General features: G+C 41.6%; 1 protein-coding gene across 1 annotated transcript in view; it reads left to right on the forward strand.

Moving 5' to 3' along the window:
• Positions 1–3,496: 3,496 nt before the first annotated feature.
• APPBP2 (amyloid beta precursor protein binding protein 2) overlaps positions 3,497–17,206 on the forward strand; it is a 51,757-nt gene continuing 38,047 nt past the window's right edge. The window contains exon 1 of the mRNA XM_034404304.3: positions 3,497–4,133. Coding sequence (XP_034260195.1) covers positions 3,993–4,133 — 141 coding nt within the window. The 5' untranslated portion in view covers positions 3,497–3,992. The remainder of the gene's footprint in view (positions 4,134–17,206) is intronic.

A 17,206-nucleotide genomic window follows, 5' to 3' on the forward strand; every position in this document is an offset into this window, starting at 1 on the left:
TCACCACTGGGTTAATACCTTATTTTACTATAACAGAGAGAGTAGGAAATCAATGCTACTTTTTTTTTTCTTATCCTTCCTCACTTCTCCTTCCCCCTCTTCCTCTCCACTGCTTTCCTATTTACTTTTGTATTTTGCATTGTGTAATATTTTATAACTCAATAAAAACATTAACGGAGAATAAAGACAGGGCAGTTTGCAACCGTCTGAATTTTGATCACATGGCTGTGTGACCTGTCACAATGGTCGTTTCTTTTCTTCAGCGCTGTTGGAACTTCAAACGGTCAATAAACGAACGGTTGTAAGTCGAGGACTACCCGTATGACTTCTTTTGCCATTTGGTTGTTAAGTGAATCATTGCCGTTAACTGAATCATGGGATTGTTAAGCGAGTCCAGTATCCCCCATTAATTTTGCTTGTCGGAAGTTGGCTGGGAAGATCACAAATGGTGACCGTGTGACCCGGGGATGCTGCAACTATCGTAAATACAGGTAGTCCTCAACTTACAACCGTTCGTTTAGTGACTGTTCAAAGGTACAAAAATGTGGCTTATGACCGTTTTTCAGTTACAACCTTTGCCGTATCCCCATGATCATGTGATCGAAGTTCAGATGCTTGGCAATTGGCTCATACTTATGACCGTTGCTGTGTCCCAAGGTCACTATTAATAGCGACGTTGTAACTTCAGTCACTAAATGAACTGTTGTAAGTCAAGGACTATGTGTTTTTTTTTTTCATTGCCTGCTTTATTTTTTTATTGACTGTGACCTGCCTTGAGCCGAGTCAGACAATATAATTAAATGATTCAGACAACTGAAAACAGTATTTTCTCAGAAACGGTCCACTCTGGTGATTTTTTATTTTTTTTGCCAGATTTGCTGGCTATGCCTGCCCACTTGTATGCAGTGCCAAAAATAAAATAAAATAAATAGTGGAAATCATTAAGCTTTTACCATTTTTAAATCTGTTTGTAACTTGTAAACCTGACTCCTGTATTATCAAATATTATAACTGTACAAACCCACTAATTAGACCAATTCTCTTCCTGATATTCACTAAGCTGTGCTATGCCCAATGGCACTTTAGTCATAGGAAATGATTTACAGAATGGGCACCTGAGGCTAAAATCCTTAGAGACAGATCTATTCAACGCTGTAGCCATGTTTATAAGGACATGACACATTAACACAAAACCTTGCTCAACAAGGATGCAGGATCAAAATGGTACATGCAGTCCGAATCAGCTGGAGCGAATTCTGGAGTCAGAGCTGAAGAAGCTTCTTGGATGAGAAGCGAAACGTCTTCAAAGAAAAACCAGAAAGTCCAGTTGCCTCTTGGAAAACAAAAAAGCACCTTTGGGACAACCATGACCTGGATGATTGAGAAGCTCCATAGACAGCTGGAGCTTTTAATTCCCCCCCAAAAAAAGATGCTATGATCACACCCTCTCTTTTCAACCCGCACCCATTTAGGACCAGTTCAGCTTTCAGACGAGCCTGAAACACATGAAATCCATCCATTAAATTCGCAAGATTCGTTTTTCTCGCCATGTACATGTATACATCCAAACTAGACTGTTGCTTCTCTGTGTCATTTAATAATATATGTGGGTATATGCATAATTCTGTATTTATTTATTGTCGTGTTTATGCAGTATATATTGGAGATGGTGACCCTTTGAGAGGTGTATGCAATGAAATTTCATTTTGATGTATGCTGATTAGTGTACGTTCAAAGTGACAATAAAGTTTCTATTCTATTCTATTCTATTCTATTCTATTCTATTCTATTCTATTCTATTCCATTCCATTCCATTCCATTCCATTCCATTCCATTCCATTTCTCTTCTATTTCTATTTCTCTTCTATTCCGTTCCATTTCTCTCCTCTTCTCTTAACAGACAGATTAACAGTTAGAAGGGACCTTGTAGGTCATCTAATCCAACCCCCAGCAGGAGTCCCTACAGCCTACACCAGTGATGGTTAACCTTTTTGGTGCCGAGTGCCCAAAGCATGTGTCCACACGCATGAATGCACGTGCGCGTGCCACAATCCCCAAAATGCAATGTGACCATTTCTGACAGATGGCAGTCTAGTCTCTTCTTGAAAACGCCCAGTGATGAAGCTCCCATATTCTATTCTATTCTATTCTCAGTAAAGATTCTATTCTATTCTTCTATTCTCAGTAAAGATTCTATTCTATTCTATTCTCGGTAAAGATTTTATTCTGTTCTATTGTATTCTATTCTTCTATTCTATTCTCAATAAAGATTCTATTCTATTCTATTCTCAATAAAGATTCTATTCTATTCTCAATATTCTATTCTATTCTATTCTTCTATTCTATTCTATTCTATTTTCAATATTCTATTCTATTCTATTCTATTCTTCTATTCTATTCTATTCTGAATATGAGATTTGGATTTAATTTTTTAATTTGTTATTAGATGTTTCTTAACTGTTGTGAGCCGCCCTGAGTCCGGCTGGAGATAGGGCAGCATATAAGTCTCATAAATAAATAAATAATTCTATTCTTCTATTCTATTCTCAATAAAGATTCTATTCTATTCTATTCTTCTATTCTATTCTATTCTCAATAAAGATTCTATCCTATTCTATTCTCAATATTCTATTCTCAATATTCTATTATATTCTATTCTCAATAAAGATTCTATCCTATTCTATTCTCAATATTCTATTCTCAATATTCTATTATATTCTATTCTCAATAAAGATTCTATCCTATTCTATTCTCAATATTCTATTCTCAATATTCTATTATATTCTATTCTCAATAAAGATTCTATCCTATTCTATTCTCAATATTCTATTCTCAATATTCTATTATATTCTATTCTCAATAGATTCTATCCTATTCTATTCTCAATATTCTATTCTATTCTATTCTCAATAAAGATTCTATCCTATTCTATTCTCAATATTCTATTCTATTCTATTCTATCCTCAGTAAAGATTCTATTCTCTTCCGTTCAATTCTCTTGTCAGACAGATTAACAAGAGTTGGAAGGGACCCTATAGGTCATCTAGCCCAACCCCCACCCCACCCACCCACCCACCCACCCAGGAGCCCTTACTACACCATTTTTGACAAAAGGGCAGTCCAGTTTCTTCTTGAAAGCTTCCAGCGATGTGAACCTCCCACAACTTCTATTCTATTCTATTCTATTCTATACCCCCCCTCCAACCCGAACCCCAACCTTACCAACCCCCCCACCCCCCCCCACCCCTTTTAGCCTGCCCTCAAAGGATGACCGACAATCCCCAAAGCCCTGAGGGATGGTGTGTGTGTGTGTGTGTGTGTGTGTGTGTTGTGTGTGTGTGTTCCAACGGCAGCCTTTCTCACTCCCCCCCTCCCTCAGCTAACTTGAGGGGGCCGCGCGCGCCCTCCCTCCTTCCTTCCCCTGCCTGCCTGGGGGGGCGGGGGCGGGGCCATCGTCTCTGAGGCCGCGCGCCCGCGTGCGCGTCAAATGGGGATTGGGGGGACGGTCGCCCCGCCCATTAGAGGGCCCTCTATGAACCCCGCCCACCTAGCCTCCCTTCCTCCCCCCCCTCCCGCGCCGCCGCGGCCTGCGCGCGCCGGGCGAGGCCGGCCCCCCGCGGCTTTACCTCAGGCGGGAGGAACTGCGCGCTTTGAGGGGGGGGAGGGGAAAAAAAAAAGAAGCGCGGCGCGGACTCGCCCCTCACGCGGGCGGCGGGTCCCTGCCAGCCAGGCCGCGGCGGCTGGCCTCGTTCCTCCTCCTCCTCCTCCCGCTCCTCCTCTTTTTTTTTTTTCCTCCTCCGTGAGGGCGCCCCCAGCGGTTCCCGCGTCGCCTCAGCCCGGGCGGGTGAGGGAAAAGCGAGCAAGAAGGAGAGCCGCGGCGGCGGCGGCAGCGGGGCGGAGCGACTTCTAGGCCCGAGCGTTGAAGGCGGTCGAGGCCTGCCTGTCTTGCCCGCCCGCCTCCTGGTTCAGGGCGGCCGCCCGAGCCAGGCAAGATGGCGGCGGGGGAGCTGGAGTGGGTGCCCGAGACGCTCTACAACACCGCCATCTCGGCCGTGGTCGACAGCTACGGCCGGGCCCGCCGGAGGGACATCCGCTCCTTGCCCGAAAACATCCAGTTCGACGTCTATTACAAGGTGAGGAGGAGGAGGAAGGAGGCCCCGACTCTCCCTTCCCTTCCCCTCGTTGCCTCTCCGGGCTGGGATGAGACTCCGTGGGGGGGGAGGACACACACGCTGGAATTGCACCCTCCCCCCTTTTAGACAAGGGGGGGGCGTCTTCTCCCCAGGGCCTCTGTTCTCTTTTGCAACCCCAACTTTCCCCAAACCACCATCATCATCATCGCCCCCAGACTTGCAAGAGCCACCCTGTCTGCTGACAACCCCCACCCCTTTCTGCACCTTTTTCTTTTTGCACCCTTTCTGGGGAGAATTGCATCTCCTTCCCATCCCCTTGGTTCCCCCCCTCGCCCCGTTTGTTTACAACCTGCCCCCCCCAGAATTAGCTAGCCCCCCATCCCCGCTTTGCACCCCCTCCCATCTCCTTGGTTCTCCCCACCCCGTTTGTTTACAACCTGCCCCCCAAAAAATTGGTTAGCCCCCCTCCCCACTTTGCACCCCCCTCCCATCTCCTTGGTTCTCCCCACCCCGTTTGTTTGCAACCTGCCCCCCCAAAAATTGGTTAGCCCCCCTCCCCACTTTGCACCCCCCTCCCATCTCCTTGGTTCTCCCCACCCCGTTTGTTTGCAACCTGCCCCCCAAAAAATTGGTTAGCCCCCCCTCCTCGCTTTGCAACCCCCTCCCATCTCCTTGGTTCTCCCCACCCCATTTGTTTGCAACCTGCCCCCCAAAAAATTGGTTAGCCCCCCTCCCTGCTTTGCACCCCCCTCCCATCTCCTTGGTTCTCCCCACCCCGTTTGTTTGCACCCCTCCTCAAGAATTGGTTACCCCACCCCCTTCGCCAGCTTTGCACCCCTTTTTTGGGGAGAATTGCACCCCCATCCCATCTCTTTGCTTTCCCCCCACCCCATTTGTTTACACCTCCCCCCAAAGATTGGCTAGGCCCCCTCCCCGCTTGGCACCCCCCTCCCATATCATTTGTTACCCCCCACCCTGTTTGTTTGCAACCCTCTTATGAAGAATTAGTTAGCCTTCCCCTTCCACAGCTTTGCATCATTTTGGGGGGAGAATTGCACCCCCTCCTATCTCCTTGGTTTCCCCCCACCCTGTTTGTTTGCATCCCCCTCAAGAATTGGTTACCCCATCCCATTCAATGGATTTGCACCCTTTTTTGGGGAGAATTGCACCCCCTCCCATCTCTTTGATTTCCCCCCACCCTGTTTGTTTGCAACCCCTCTCTGAAGAATTGATTAAACCCCCTTTGGTGGCTTTGCACCCTTTTTGGGGGAGAATTGCACTCCCCTGGCATCTCCTTGATTCCCCCCCCCCCATTTGTTTATACCTCCCCCAAGAATTGGTTAGTCCCCTCCCTGGCTTTGCACCCCTTCTGGGGAGAATTATATCTCTTCCCATCTCTTTGGTTCTCTCACCCTGTTTGTTTGCACCCCTCCTGTAAAGAATTGGACCCCTCCAATTCCTGGTGGTTGCATGGGCAGCTTTTTTTAAATTGCATATAAAAATTTGAAAGATGCCTCCTCCCCCAAATATGGGCCTTGTTTATCTTGCACCCAGTTCTGTCAATTCATGTGATTTTCTACCAAGAATCCTTTTTCCTTGAATTCTCTTGTTTTCCCTGTTCCTGGAAAATGACACTGATGTAATCTATGCCTTTGCTTGTCTTTGCACCCCCTCTTTTTTTTTAGGAATTGCACCTGAGAGCTGCTCCCATCCACATGTGTTGTTTTTTAAAGTCGCCTTGGGACCTTTCAGCCTTTGGTGGAATTTTGTTTTCTTTCTGGGTTTCTTTGCAGTGGGATTGCCCCCCTTGGAAATACCTCTTGTTCCCTGTTCTGAAAAATGATTTGCACCCATCAGAATAATTGGCTTGGTCCCAGCCCATTGCTGCATGATTACTCCCCTTTGCTTTTCAGTTTGCTTCCCAGGGATCTCTCTTTCTCTTCTGCCTATATCTCACCCAACTATTTCATTATTACATCTCTTTGGACTTTTTCGCTCCACTCCACTCCACTCCTCCTCAAAAGTGAGGAGATTCATTTCAATCCTGAGCTACAGATACAGGTAGTCCTCGACTCCCAACAGTTCGTGTATGGACGGTTTGTTTATGGACCGTTCAGTACACAACAGTACTGAAAAAAAGTTATTTTGGCCATTTTTCACACAACCGTTGAAGCATCCCTATGATCACATGATCAAACTTCAGATGCTTGGCAAAATTCAGAGTTTATGACAGTTGCAGTGTGCAAGGGTCATGTGATCACCTTCCCAGTGGGGAAGCCAGATTCACTTAACATCTACATTCAGGCACTGTTGCAAGAAAGGTTGTAAAATGGAGCAAAACTCACTTAACAAACGTCTCAATTTTGTAATGAAAATTTTGGGCTCAGTTGTGGACATAATAATAAACTTTATTATGGTCACAGACCAGCAATAGACAAAATTATCTGTTTACACTAGTGTTAAAAATATTACTACTAATAATAAGGGGCTCAGTTGTGGACATAAGTTGAGGACTGTATATCCAATTTTATTGACTCTTCAAAAGTTTATCCCCACTTATAAAGTTGACCAACTTTGATACCCTTCCTCAGTAGGTGACCTCATGAAAACTTCTTCCAGAAAACTGCTCTCGTTTCATTCTTTATGCTTTATTGAAAAAATTGAGATTTGTGTCTATATAGAATAAAATAGAATTCTTTTTTGGCCAAATATGATAGGACACACAAGGAATTTGTCTTGGTGCATATGCTCTCAGTGTACATAAAAGAAAAGATATATTTGTCAAGAATCATAAGGTACAACACTTAATGATAGTCATAGGGTACAAATAAGCAATCAAATCATATTAGGAAACAGTCAATATAAATCGTAAGGATACCAGCAACAGCCTTACAATCATAAGTGGGAGGAGATGGGTGATAGGAACAATGACAAGATTAATAGTAGTGCAGACTTAGTAAATAGTTTGACAGTGTTGAGGGAATTATTTGTTTAGCAGAGTGATGGCGTTCCAGAAAAACACCCCCCCAAATGTCCTGATTTCTCAGGTTTTGTGATTTCTGCCCAACTACTATTTTTAAGAGTCATTACTCAACGTATCTGTATAGTATAGCCTTTATTGTCATTGTACATCATCTATACAACGAAATCTGGAGGGCAATGGTCCGGGAAGGCCAATTTAGGAGCTGTGGATATGCCTTGCAGCATCCTAAAGGGCTAATTTACAACCTTCCTGCCCATCCCAGACATGAAATACTGTAATGTCATTGCTTTGGAATTTGCCTTGTTTTTATTATTTGTATTTTTTTATAATGCACTATGGTGTGTAATGTGTTTTTGAATTGTTCTGGTAAGTTTAAGCTGTTATAATGCAGATAGTCCTCGATTATTTGTTTAGTGACCATTCATAGTTACACTGAAAAAAAAGTAACTTATGACCAGTTTTCACATTTGTGACCATTGCAGCGCTCTTATGGTCACATGATCAAAATTCGGATGCTTGGCAACTGGCATGTATTGTATTTATGACAGTCGCACTGTTTGGGGTCATATGATTACCATTTGTTACCTTCCCCGCCAGATTCCGACAAGCAAAGTCAATGGAGGAAGCTTAATGATTCACTTAACAACTACACTGATTCCTTTAACTGCTGCAAACAAGATATAAAATGGGGCCAAAGTCACTTCACAACTACCTTACTTATTTACAATGGAAATTTTGGGCACAATTACGGTCTACCTGTAAAGTAGTAGTCTATGGAACTACCTGTAAAGAAAGACTGGTGCTTTTTTAACTTTAGTGTTGGAAGTATGTTCACAGATTGGACCTCATAAGGGTGCTGAGATTGGTGGCATTACCCTGTTTTCCCCGAAATAAGACATCCCCTGATAATAAGCCCAATCGGGCTTTTGAGCGCATGGCAATAAGGCCAAGTGCTTACTTTAGGGTTCAAAAAAATACAAGACGGGGTCTTATTTTTGGGGAAATACGGTAATAGGAAACAGCCCTTTAATAGAGAAGGTGTGCTTTGGGTTTTTTTTTCCTACCCCATAAAAATGACCATTTCATTGTTTACTGCAGTCTTTGCTTTTTATGTTCTGTGAATATTTTCAGAGAGGGATCCACAGGAAGGCTCCAAACAAGTTAGGCAATAATCCTTGATGTTTATCTGGACTAGAACTGCTGGACTAGAACTTCATTGGCTTTGTTTTTCATATTGGTTATGTAGCAAATCACTTTATCTATTTACATAGAATTTTTCTTTGAAACATAATTCATATTTTCTTGATGGTGGAAACCCTGTTCACCTTCTGTCCGTTTTGAGACAATGTAGAGACAATATGTGGCTTTTATATTCAAAATAAGAATAGGTAATCTCCCACCTATCTTATTTTCGTTCACTGGAGTGTATGTTTGCATGTTATATCTATTTTAATTTTTCTTCCAAGAAAGAAATATCTCCTATCCTTTTCACTTAGGAGTAACTCTTTATTAAGGGGTTCCATGAATTAGTTCCAAGTGCAGGATATACCCTATGGACAGTAGAGTGTTTTAACAATAATAATAATTTAGTTAGAACTTCTGGTTGAGAGAAGGTAGGGTTTCTGATTCATTCTTCTCTTCCCTCCACCTGAAAATATTGTAAAATTATAGGTAGCCCTTGAGTTACAACCACAATTGAACCCAAAATTTCTTTTGCTAACTAAGACATTTGTTAAATGAATTTTGTCCCATTTTACTATCTTTCTTGCCACACTTGTAAAGTGGATTATCTCTGTTAAAATAGTTACATGGTTGTTAAGTGAATCTGGCTTCCCCATTTACATTCCTTCTTAGAAGGTTGCAAAAGGTGATCACATGACGCCAGGACACTGCGTCCGTCATAAATATGAGTCAATTGCAAAGTGTCTGAATTTTGATCTCGTGACTAGGGATGCTGCAACAGTCATAAGTGTAAACACAGTCATAAATTTCTTTTTTCAGTCACTAAATGAACTGTTACAAGTCAAGGACTACCTTAATATGTTTCCGATAATAGGGATTTTTCTCATCTGAAATATCTGTCCTAGGAATTAAAGCAATCACGTGATGGGGACTCAGTTTCATTATTTAAAAATGGAAGGATGAACTTTAGATAAATCTGTCTAAGGTGAAGAAAAATGTAAATTCCCTGTATGCTAACAGAGCTATACAGATGCTGAATCTGATTCCCACCTGGCCCCCCTTTTACATTGTTCCTAAATTAAAATTCAAACATCATGTGAGGAAAACATTCTTCGAGAGTTGTCATAAAAAAAAAAACCATGTCTGCTTTAAAGTTAAATTCTTGCCCTAGCCCTTCCCACTTTTTTGTTTTGACCATTTGCCTGTGTTAAAAGGTGATGATAATGCCAAATGTCTCCTCTGCTTTAAAAAAAAAATCTGCATTCTTGCTACTTATCCCAACATAATACTTAGCTTATCAGTATGAGAAAAACAAGCTCTCCAGCTTTAGTTTCATGGGAGTTGTGAATTGCTGAGTAAGCAGTTTGCTTTGTGCCGTGACATGCAATAGTCCTGTTTTTGTATGGTGATCAGGGGAGGGGGCCTATGGGCAGACCACACAAAGATCTGAACTCCTGGCAAAGAATTTTTTTTTTTTTTTTTTTTTTTTAATTTGATTTATATGCCGCCCTTCTCCGAAGACTCAGGGCGGCTTACAATGTGCTCAGCAATAGCCTTCATCCTTTTTTTTGTATATTTTTATACAAAGTCAGCTTATTGCCCCCACAAACTGGGTCCTCATTTCACCTACCTTAGAAAGGATGGAAGGCTGAGTCAACCTTGAGCCTTGGCGAGATTCGAACCCTGCAGTAATTGCAGGCAGCTGGTCTTAAGCAGCTTAATAACAGGGTGCCTTAAACCCTAGTACTACCAAGGCTCTTTATTGGGGGGATCCTTCTGTTCCATCCCTCTAATACCTGTTCCATCAGGTATTAGAGGCATGTCTCTCAATGGATTTTTTTCAACGTCCACTTTAAATAATTCTCACGGATGAAGGCAAATATAAGTGTCCCTGGATAATGTTGCAGGATCCAATCTGGGTCGGTGCCCAGGATCAGAGATTTACTCCTCCAAGCTTTCAGACTGATGCTAGAGCCCATCTTCAGGGAACTTCTCTCCAGAAGAATGTGTGCTTTGGGCTGTTCTGTGAGTCATGTTTATGTGGTGTCTTCCTATAGTAAGCCAATAGGAAAGCACCACGTATTTCAGTAAAGAGAAATTCCCTGAGGATGAGCTCTAGCATGTGTTCAAAAGCCCGGGAGAGCAAATCTCTGGTCCCGGTGACCAACCCAAATTCGATCTCGCATTAACTAATTCTGCTTCTGGGGTGTTTAAATGTGGGATAAATGCTGTTAGCCAGTAGAGAAGTATAAATGATATTTATTCTGAGACAGAGGTATAGTCTATATAGCATAGACAATACAGATTAATGCTTACAATTTGCTTCATCTTTTGGACCAGTTGGAAATGTAATTTGATTATAAGTGTCAATAAATGAATCTAATGAGTCTAATGCATCACTCAAAATGTCAGAAGGCACTCAGTTCCTCCAAGCTCAGCCCACGTGGCCTTCAGTCCAGAAGGATGGGGGTTACATTCAAATCATCTGGATGGTTTATGTTGGATAATTCTGTACCAGTTCAGAAAATCTTATGCCATGTAACATGAATGCTTTCTGGTGAGGCATTGAGTCGGTGTCGACTCCTGGCAACTGCTTGGACTAGTCCCTGCAGTTTTCTTGACAGGATTTTAAGAAGTGTTTTACTCTTGTCTTCTTCTAGGACTAAGAGAGAGGGTTAGGCTCTAAGGTGGGACTAGAATTAGAAGTCACCCAGTTTCTAGCCTGCTGCTTTAGCCACTACACCAAGCTGGCTTTTGGTTTTTAACTACAGGCAGTCCTTGATCTACAACCATTCATTTAGGGACCGTTCAAAGTTACAGTGGCATTGTAAAAAGTGACTTTATGACTGTTTTTCACACCTACAATGGTTGCTGCATCCCCATGGTCACGTGATCAAAATTCAGACACTTGGCAACTGGCTCACATTTGTGACAGTTGCACTGTCCTTGGGTCTTGCGATCATCTTTTGCTACCTTCTGACAAGCAAAGTCAATGGAGAAGTTTAGAGTCACTCAACAACTATGTTACTAGCTTAACAATTGTGATGATTCACCTAACAAGAAAGAAAGGTCAGAAAATGGGGCAAATTCACTTAATAACTCTTACTTAGCAATGGAAATTTTGGACTAGGTTGTGATTGTAAGTCGAGGACTATTTGCACTTTAGTTGGGTCACAAATCACATTGGACCAAAATGTGTTCTGCAAATCCAGCCGATTAAATTAAATCAACCATGGCTCAATTAACTAACTTTTTAGCTCATCAGCTAGGATAGCAGCAGTTAAGATATTGGTCCAGGATTGTGAGAGGTAACTTTAAATTGTTATTCGGCAGGAAACTCACTTGCTGGTTCCTTTACATGTTATTTATTTTCATTTCAAAATTAAATTTCAGTGTAGTGGGAAGAGCTGGTACTGAGAGAAATACCCATGGATGCTGCTACTTATGCAATAATATAATATATAAAGCATGGTTTACAAAACAATGATTGGCGATGCAATATGCAAGGTCAAAGCCAAACAACTCGTATAAAATCTTAATAACGCATTATGTGAATCAAGCCTTTGTCTGACCCAGCATTTGCATCCTTAGATTCATTGAACTTATTCTAGAGCCAACTAAATGGAATTGTGTTATCTTTGTTTTTCCAAGAAGCAGAAGGAAAAAAATCATTTACAAAATGTGACTAGGAAGTTGTGAAATAATGTTTGGAAAATCTGACAGGGTGGTAGTGCTGCAGAGGCATTATTTGCAAAAAAAAAAAAAAAAAGCTATATTAGGAAAAATAAGAAAAAGACAAAATAACCTCTGAGGCCGTGTCTTTTTCTCAAAAGAACAGCATGGAAGTGTTATTAAAATGCTTAATCCTGTGGTGTAGCCAGTGGGTTCCTCCTTGGGACAGAGCATGAAAGAGTATCACAGAGTTGCTGTGCTATGTAAAATAAATATTGTGTGTTTAAGCAGCAGCTTGTTTTTTTTTAATTTGGAATATTTATTTACTTTATGCTTTTTCTCCCAAACGGAATAGAGTACATCATCCAGTTTTTGAACAATATTGTCTTTCATCAAAATGTTGCTCTGTTCCAAATCTGTCACAAACCCAACGTAATTATCCTACTTTCTCAACTATGATGGTAAAATAGCACGGTATAGGTAAAATACAATGTAAGGTGGCCTATTGCTTATATTTATATGGAAGGGCTAATGCCTGTCGTTTAGTATTTTTTTTAATTTGAAGAATTGAAAATAAAATTCTACGGTATCTGGGAGTTGCATGTGAATAAGATGTGTGTATTGTCAGGATTCCAAGTAACACCTCCCGAGGCTAGGCATTCCTCAAAGATCCATTTGATTAGAGATGTCATATTGGCACATCTGGGAAGACCCAAATCTGAAAGCTTCCAGGTTTTCCCCACCCAAAAGAAAGTCCAGGTCCCTGCCCCAGCACCCACATGCCCATCACATGGTCCAATCAATGCACCGTCCCAACTGGAGATGCCTCCCAGCCACACCCCTTCAGGTGCAGGGCAGAGTGACCTTAACTGAGAAAGGGATGACTATATATCTCCCCAGCTCCATACAATCCCCCCTCCCAGTTTCCCACAGCACTAAATGTGGCAGGCCTGAAGATCCAATGCCCAAGATGGCTTCCAGGCCTGACATATATTTAATTTTTTAAAGATCATTTTATCCCACCTTTATTATTTTTTATAAATAACTCAAGGCAGAAAACATACCTAATACCCTTCCTGCTCCTTTTTTCCCCCACAACAACAACTTTGTGAGTGAGTTAGGCTGAGAAAGAGCAACTGACCCAAAGGTTACAAATATAAAAATTAAATTCACATGCAGCTTTCAGAACAGTCAGTCCTTTTTAGCCGCAACCCAGTTTGATTGATATTTTCTCTCTGAAATGTTAATCCCCCTAACATCATTTGCTTCCCTTTAATCTCCAGAACGAATTCCTCTTTTCTGATTTATAGCTAAGCATAATTAAGCCAGTATTTTTTAAATCATTGGTTATTGAAGTCATGGCTTGGTTCATCCAACTTGCTAAGCCAGGAAGCAAGCGACAATATGGTATAGTACAAAGCCTAGGTCCTGCCTTCAAAATATGATTGTTGTTAATCCTTTGATTTGCGATGTCTGGAAGTTGAGTCATGGCAATTGGGTTTCTTTTCTTCTTTGGTTTGAAACATTTTGCCTGCTTATCCAAGTAGCTTCTTCATAACTTGGCTCCCTTTCATCTTTGGCCTACAGTTCCTCCTTTCCTGTGGCAGTTTTGGATCCTGGCATGCAGAGTTCTACACCCAATAATATTCGTAATCTTGGTTAGATTGCAGCACTAATCCAACACCATACTGAGAGAGTTTACACATAGGCTGATGTTTTGAAGGGCAAGATCTAACAGGCAGAAGCCTTAAAGTCACAACTTGGATTTTTACCTAGAAAGAAATGACATGCTGTGTACAAACAATTATTTTCAGAAAGGAAGAGATATGGAATATGAGATACAAGAGACTTCGCAAGATACAATGCATGGCTTTGTAGTGTGTTGTGGGAGCTCTCTATTAGACCCTGAAACACCCATCCAGTTATCTGGTGACAAGATGGCTCTAGCTAGGTGTGGTCCAAAGCACCACTTGACCAGCCTCTGTTTCTGGCAAAATTCCAAATGTTGATCTGTGTACCTGTTTTATTTTGGTGACATCAGTTATTCCTGGTACGACTGGCCTTTGCTTGGATAACTCAGGAGACAAATAGCCAACTCTTTTGGACGTAAGGCCTCGCTAAAACATGACAGGCATTTGGGAAGAAGAATTCCAGAAATTATTTTAGCCCCACTGAATTGAAGAAGTGCAGTCAGCTGGTTCTTAACTTCTATAAATCAACCCTTAACTAGTTGATTATCTTTTCAGAACTTAGAACTTTAATTCAGCCAACTTAAACACTTTTCACCCTTGAAATACTGTGGTTCTATAAGATTGGATTCCATGCTAAGCCTTCAGCCTTGTTTGCTCTTGGTTTGGCATAATGGTATTATTGCAGTTAATCTAGCCACTGTGATAGAATCTATGGGTGGTGACTCAGTGCAGAGATATGACAGCATGGGCGCCCGTCATATTTCCCCCGTGAAAGAGTTCCATTATTTGGGAACCATCGCAGAAAAAATGCTACCCTTAGTCACCATGCTGCAGGACTGATCTGTCATTAGAACAGAGACCGGTATCTACCGCCTTCAGAAGTTGTGGGAGCTTCATCACTGGAAGCTTTCAAAGAGACTGGACTGCCATCTGTCAGAAATGGTGTAGGGTCTCCTGCTTTTGGGGGGGGGGGGCTTGGACTAGATGACTTACAAGGCCCCTTCCAACTCTGTTATTCTGTTATCTTCAATCTTTGAGCACAGATACTGCATTTCAGATACTGCACTCATGATAATTGACCATAATTTACCATTATTGGTAACTCTATGACTCAAAACCAAGCCATATTATGATGTCTGAATGCAGCCACAGGCACTTTGTGTCCTTTACTGCATGTTTAGTTCTTTCTCCAAATTACGCTTTTTGCATTCTTCAGTGGGGGTATTTAAAAAGTGATAGTTAAAGAGGAAAACTTTGGCCTTTGTGAAATGAAAAGTGAAAATTAATTGTTTTTATTTAATGTGTATTATTTTAATGTACTAGTTTAATGTTTGTAAGCCATCCAAAGTCTTCTCTGATGAGGTGGGAGGCACATAAATTTAACAATTAAGCACAAATAAATAAAAGCATACTATCTGGAGGATTTACTTTATATAGATTTAGAGGCATGTATGGTTATTCCAGTTTCAGAACATACGGCAGGCAGGAAAAAGCAAATTACAGGAATCGCAATGTAATTAACAAATATATGTACCCACCACCATTTCAACAATTAATTCTCAAAGTCCCTGCAGAAAAGTCCAATTTTTCCAGCCTTTCAAAGTAATGTCAGGGTGGGTACCAACCAAATCTATCTCAGATAAATCTCGTGATGGGCTTTGAGTCAGTTGCAACAGGAACTGTTACACGGAGGGTGGTGGCTAATTAGCTTCAACTATTCTGGAAGAAAATAGATTATTAATACCCATTTCAAAATGGAATAGAATATTAGAATATGGGTGTCAAACTCAAGGCCCACAGGCCAGATCTGGCCTGTGGGGTGCTTAAATCTGGCCCATGGGGCCAACCTGGAAATAGCAAAGGACCAGCCTTCGGTGCCTCTGGCAGCCAAAATATGGCACGGGGTGGTGGTGTCCCCCCATGCCCCATTTTGGCTGGTAGGGTGCTGCAGGAGGCATCTGTCCAGTCTCTCTTCCCTCCCTCCTCCTCCTCCCCCCCGGTCTGGCCCGTAGAGGAGAACTAAAATGCTGATCCGTCCCTCAAAGAAATCCAGTTTGACACCCCTGGTTTAGAATAAACTAGTGTTAAGATAACACTGGTTAGCCGGTAGGTGGCTTTCACTAACATACTGGCTTTTAACAGACACAATAACAGACCTCTGGGTTTGTTTTGTTTTTTCCTTTCTGATCTCTTTGGATTGGTGATGATACCCTGAACTGTGTGAAAGATTTGGAAATGGATTAGTGCATTATCTTCAACAGAAACACCTCCGGACTCCCTCTTGTCACCAGTGCTTTGTAACACCTTTATGAAATTACTGAGTGAGGTCACCAGAGGGCTTGGTGCTGTGTATTATTAAGATGTTGGTGCCACTCAAAACAATTTGTGTCATCATTCTGAAGTCAGGTCATTAACCTTCCTAGATGCCTGCCAACAGGCACTTGCTAACTGCATGAGTGATGATAAATTGAAATGGAATTTAAGCAAAATGATAGCTTGTTTTCCAAGAAGTAGTGCATCAATCGGTAGTCATCAAACTGGACTTCTATGTAATTTGAAAAGTTTGGTTAATAGAAAATCAGATTGCAATCAGCAATCAAATTGTTAGGTTTTTTTTAATTCCTTGTTAAAAAAAAAAAAACCTCTTGTCAAATTTAAACATTTGCTGTGACCCCTCATAGATTTCTTGACTAAAATATGAAATGTTGGCTATTTTAAAGAAATAAATAGCTTAGATATGGATTTATTAATCAAAACTTTGGACAGCTAACAAAGCATAAAAGCAGACACATCGCTGAAAACAATAGAACAGGCAATAAAAGACAACAGATAAATTGGTTCTGTTAGTACAGGGCAAGCAACAAACCAGGTTCTATTTACATCTTGGCCCTAAACTCAGAGAGAGTTTTTAAGGCCTTCTGAAAGGCCAACAGAGTTGACTCTATCCAAACTTCAGTGGCAAAGCCCTTCCACAAAGCAGGCACTACGACAGAGAAAGCATCCCTCCCAGATTCCATAAGGCGACACCTATGGAAAAGACCTGAAGCATACCTATCCTGCCAGATCAGATAGGATGGGCAGAAATGACTGGAGAGGAAAAAAAAACATTAAAGGTTGACTCAGCCTTCCATCATTCTGAGGTCAGTAAAATGAGAACCCAAATTGTTGGAAGCGGCAATATGCTGACATTTAAACTGCTCAGAGAGTGCTGTAAAGCACTACGGAGTGGTATATAGGTAGTCCGTGACTACAGTTGAGCCCAAAATTTCTCCTGCTAAGCGAGACATTTTATTAAGTGTGCTTTGCCCCATTTTATGACTTTCCTTCACAGTTGTTAAGTTCAGTGCAGTTGTTAAGTTAGTAACATGGTTGTTAAGTTAATTTGGCTTCCCCATTGACTTTGCTTGTCAGAAGGTCATAAAAGGTGATCAAATGGCCCTGGGACACTGCAAGCATCATAATTACAAGTCGTTTGCCACACACCTGAATTTTGATCATAGTCACATGATCAAAATTCAGGTGTGTGGCAAATGACTTGTGATCAT

Source organism: Pantherophis guttatus, chromosome 1, assembly GCF_059756535.1.
Source record: "Pantherophis guttatus breed Tessera chromosome 1, ASM5975653v1, whole genome shotgun sequence".
Taxonomy (NCBI): Eukaryota; Metazoa; Chordata; class Lepidosauria; order Squamata; family Colubridae; genus Pantherophis; species Pantherophis guttatus.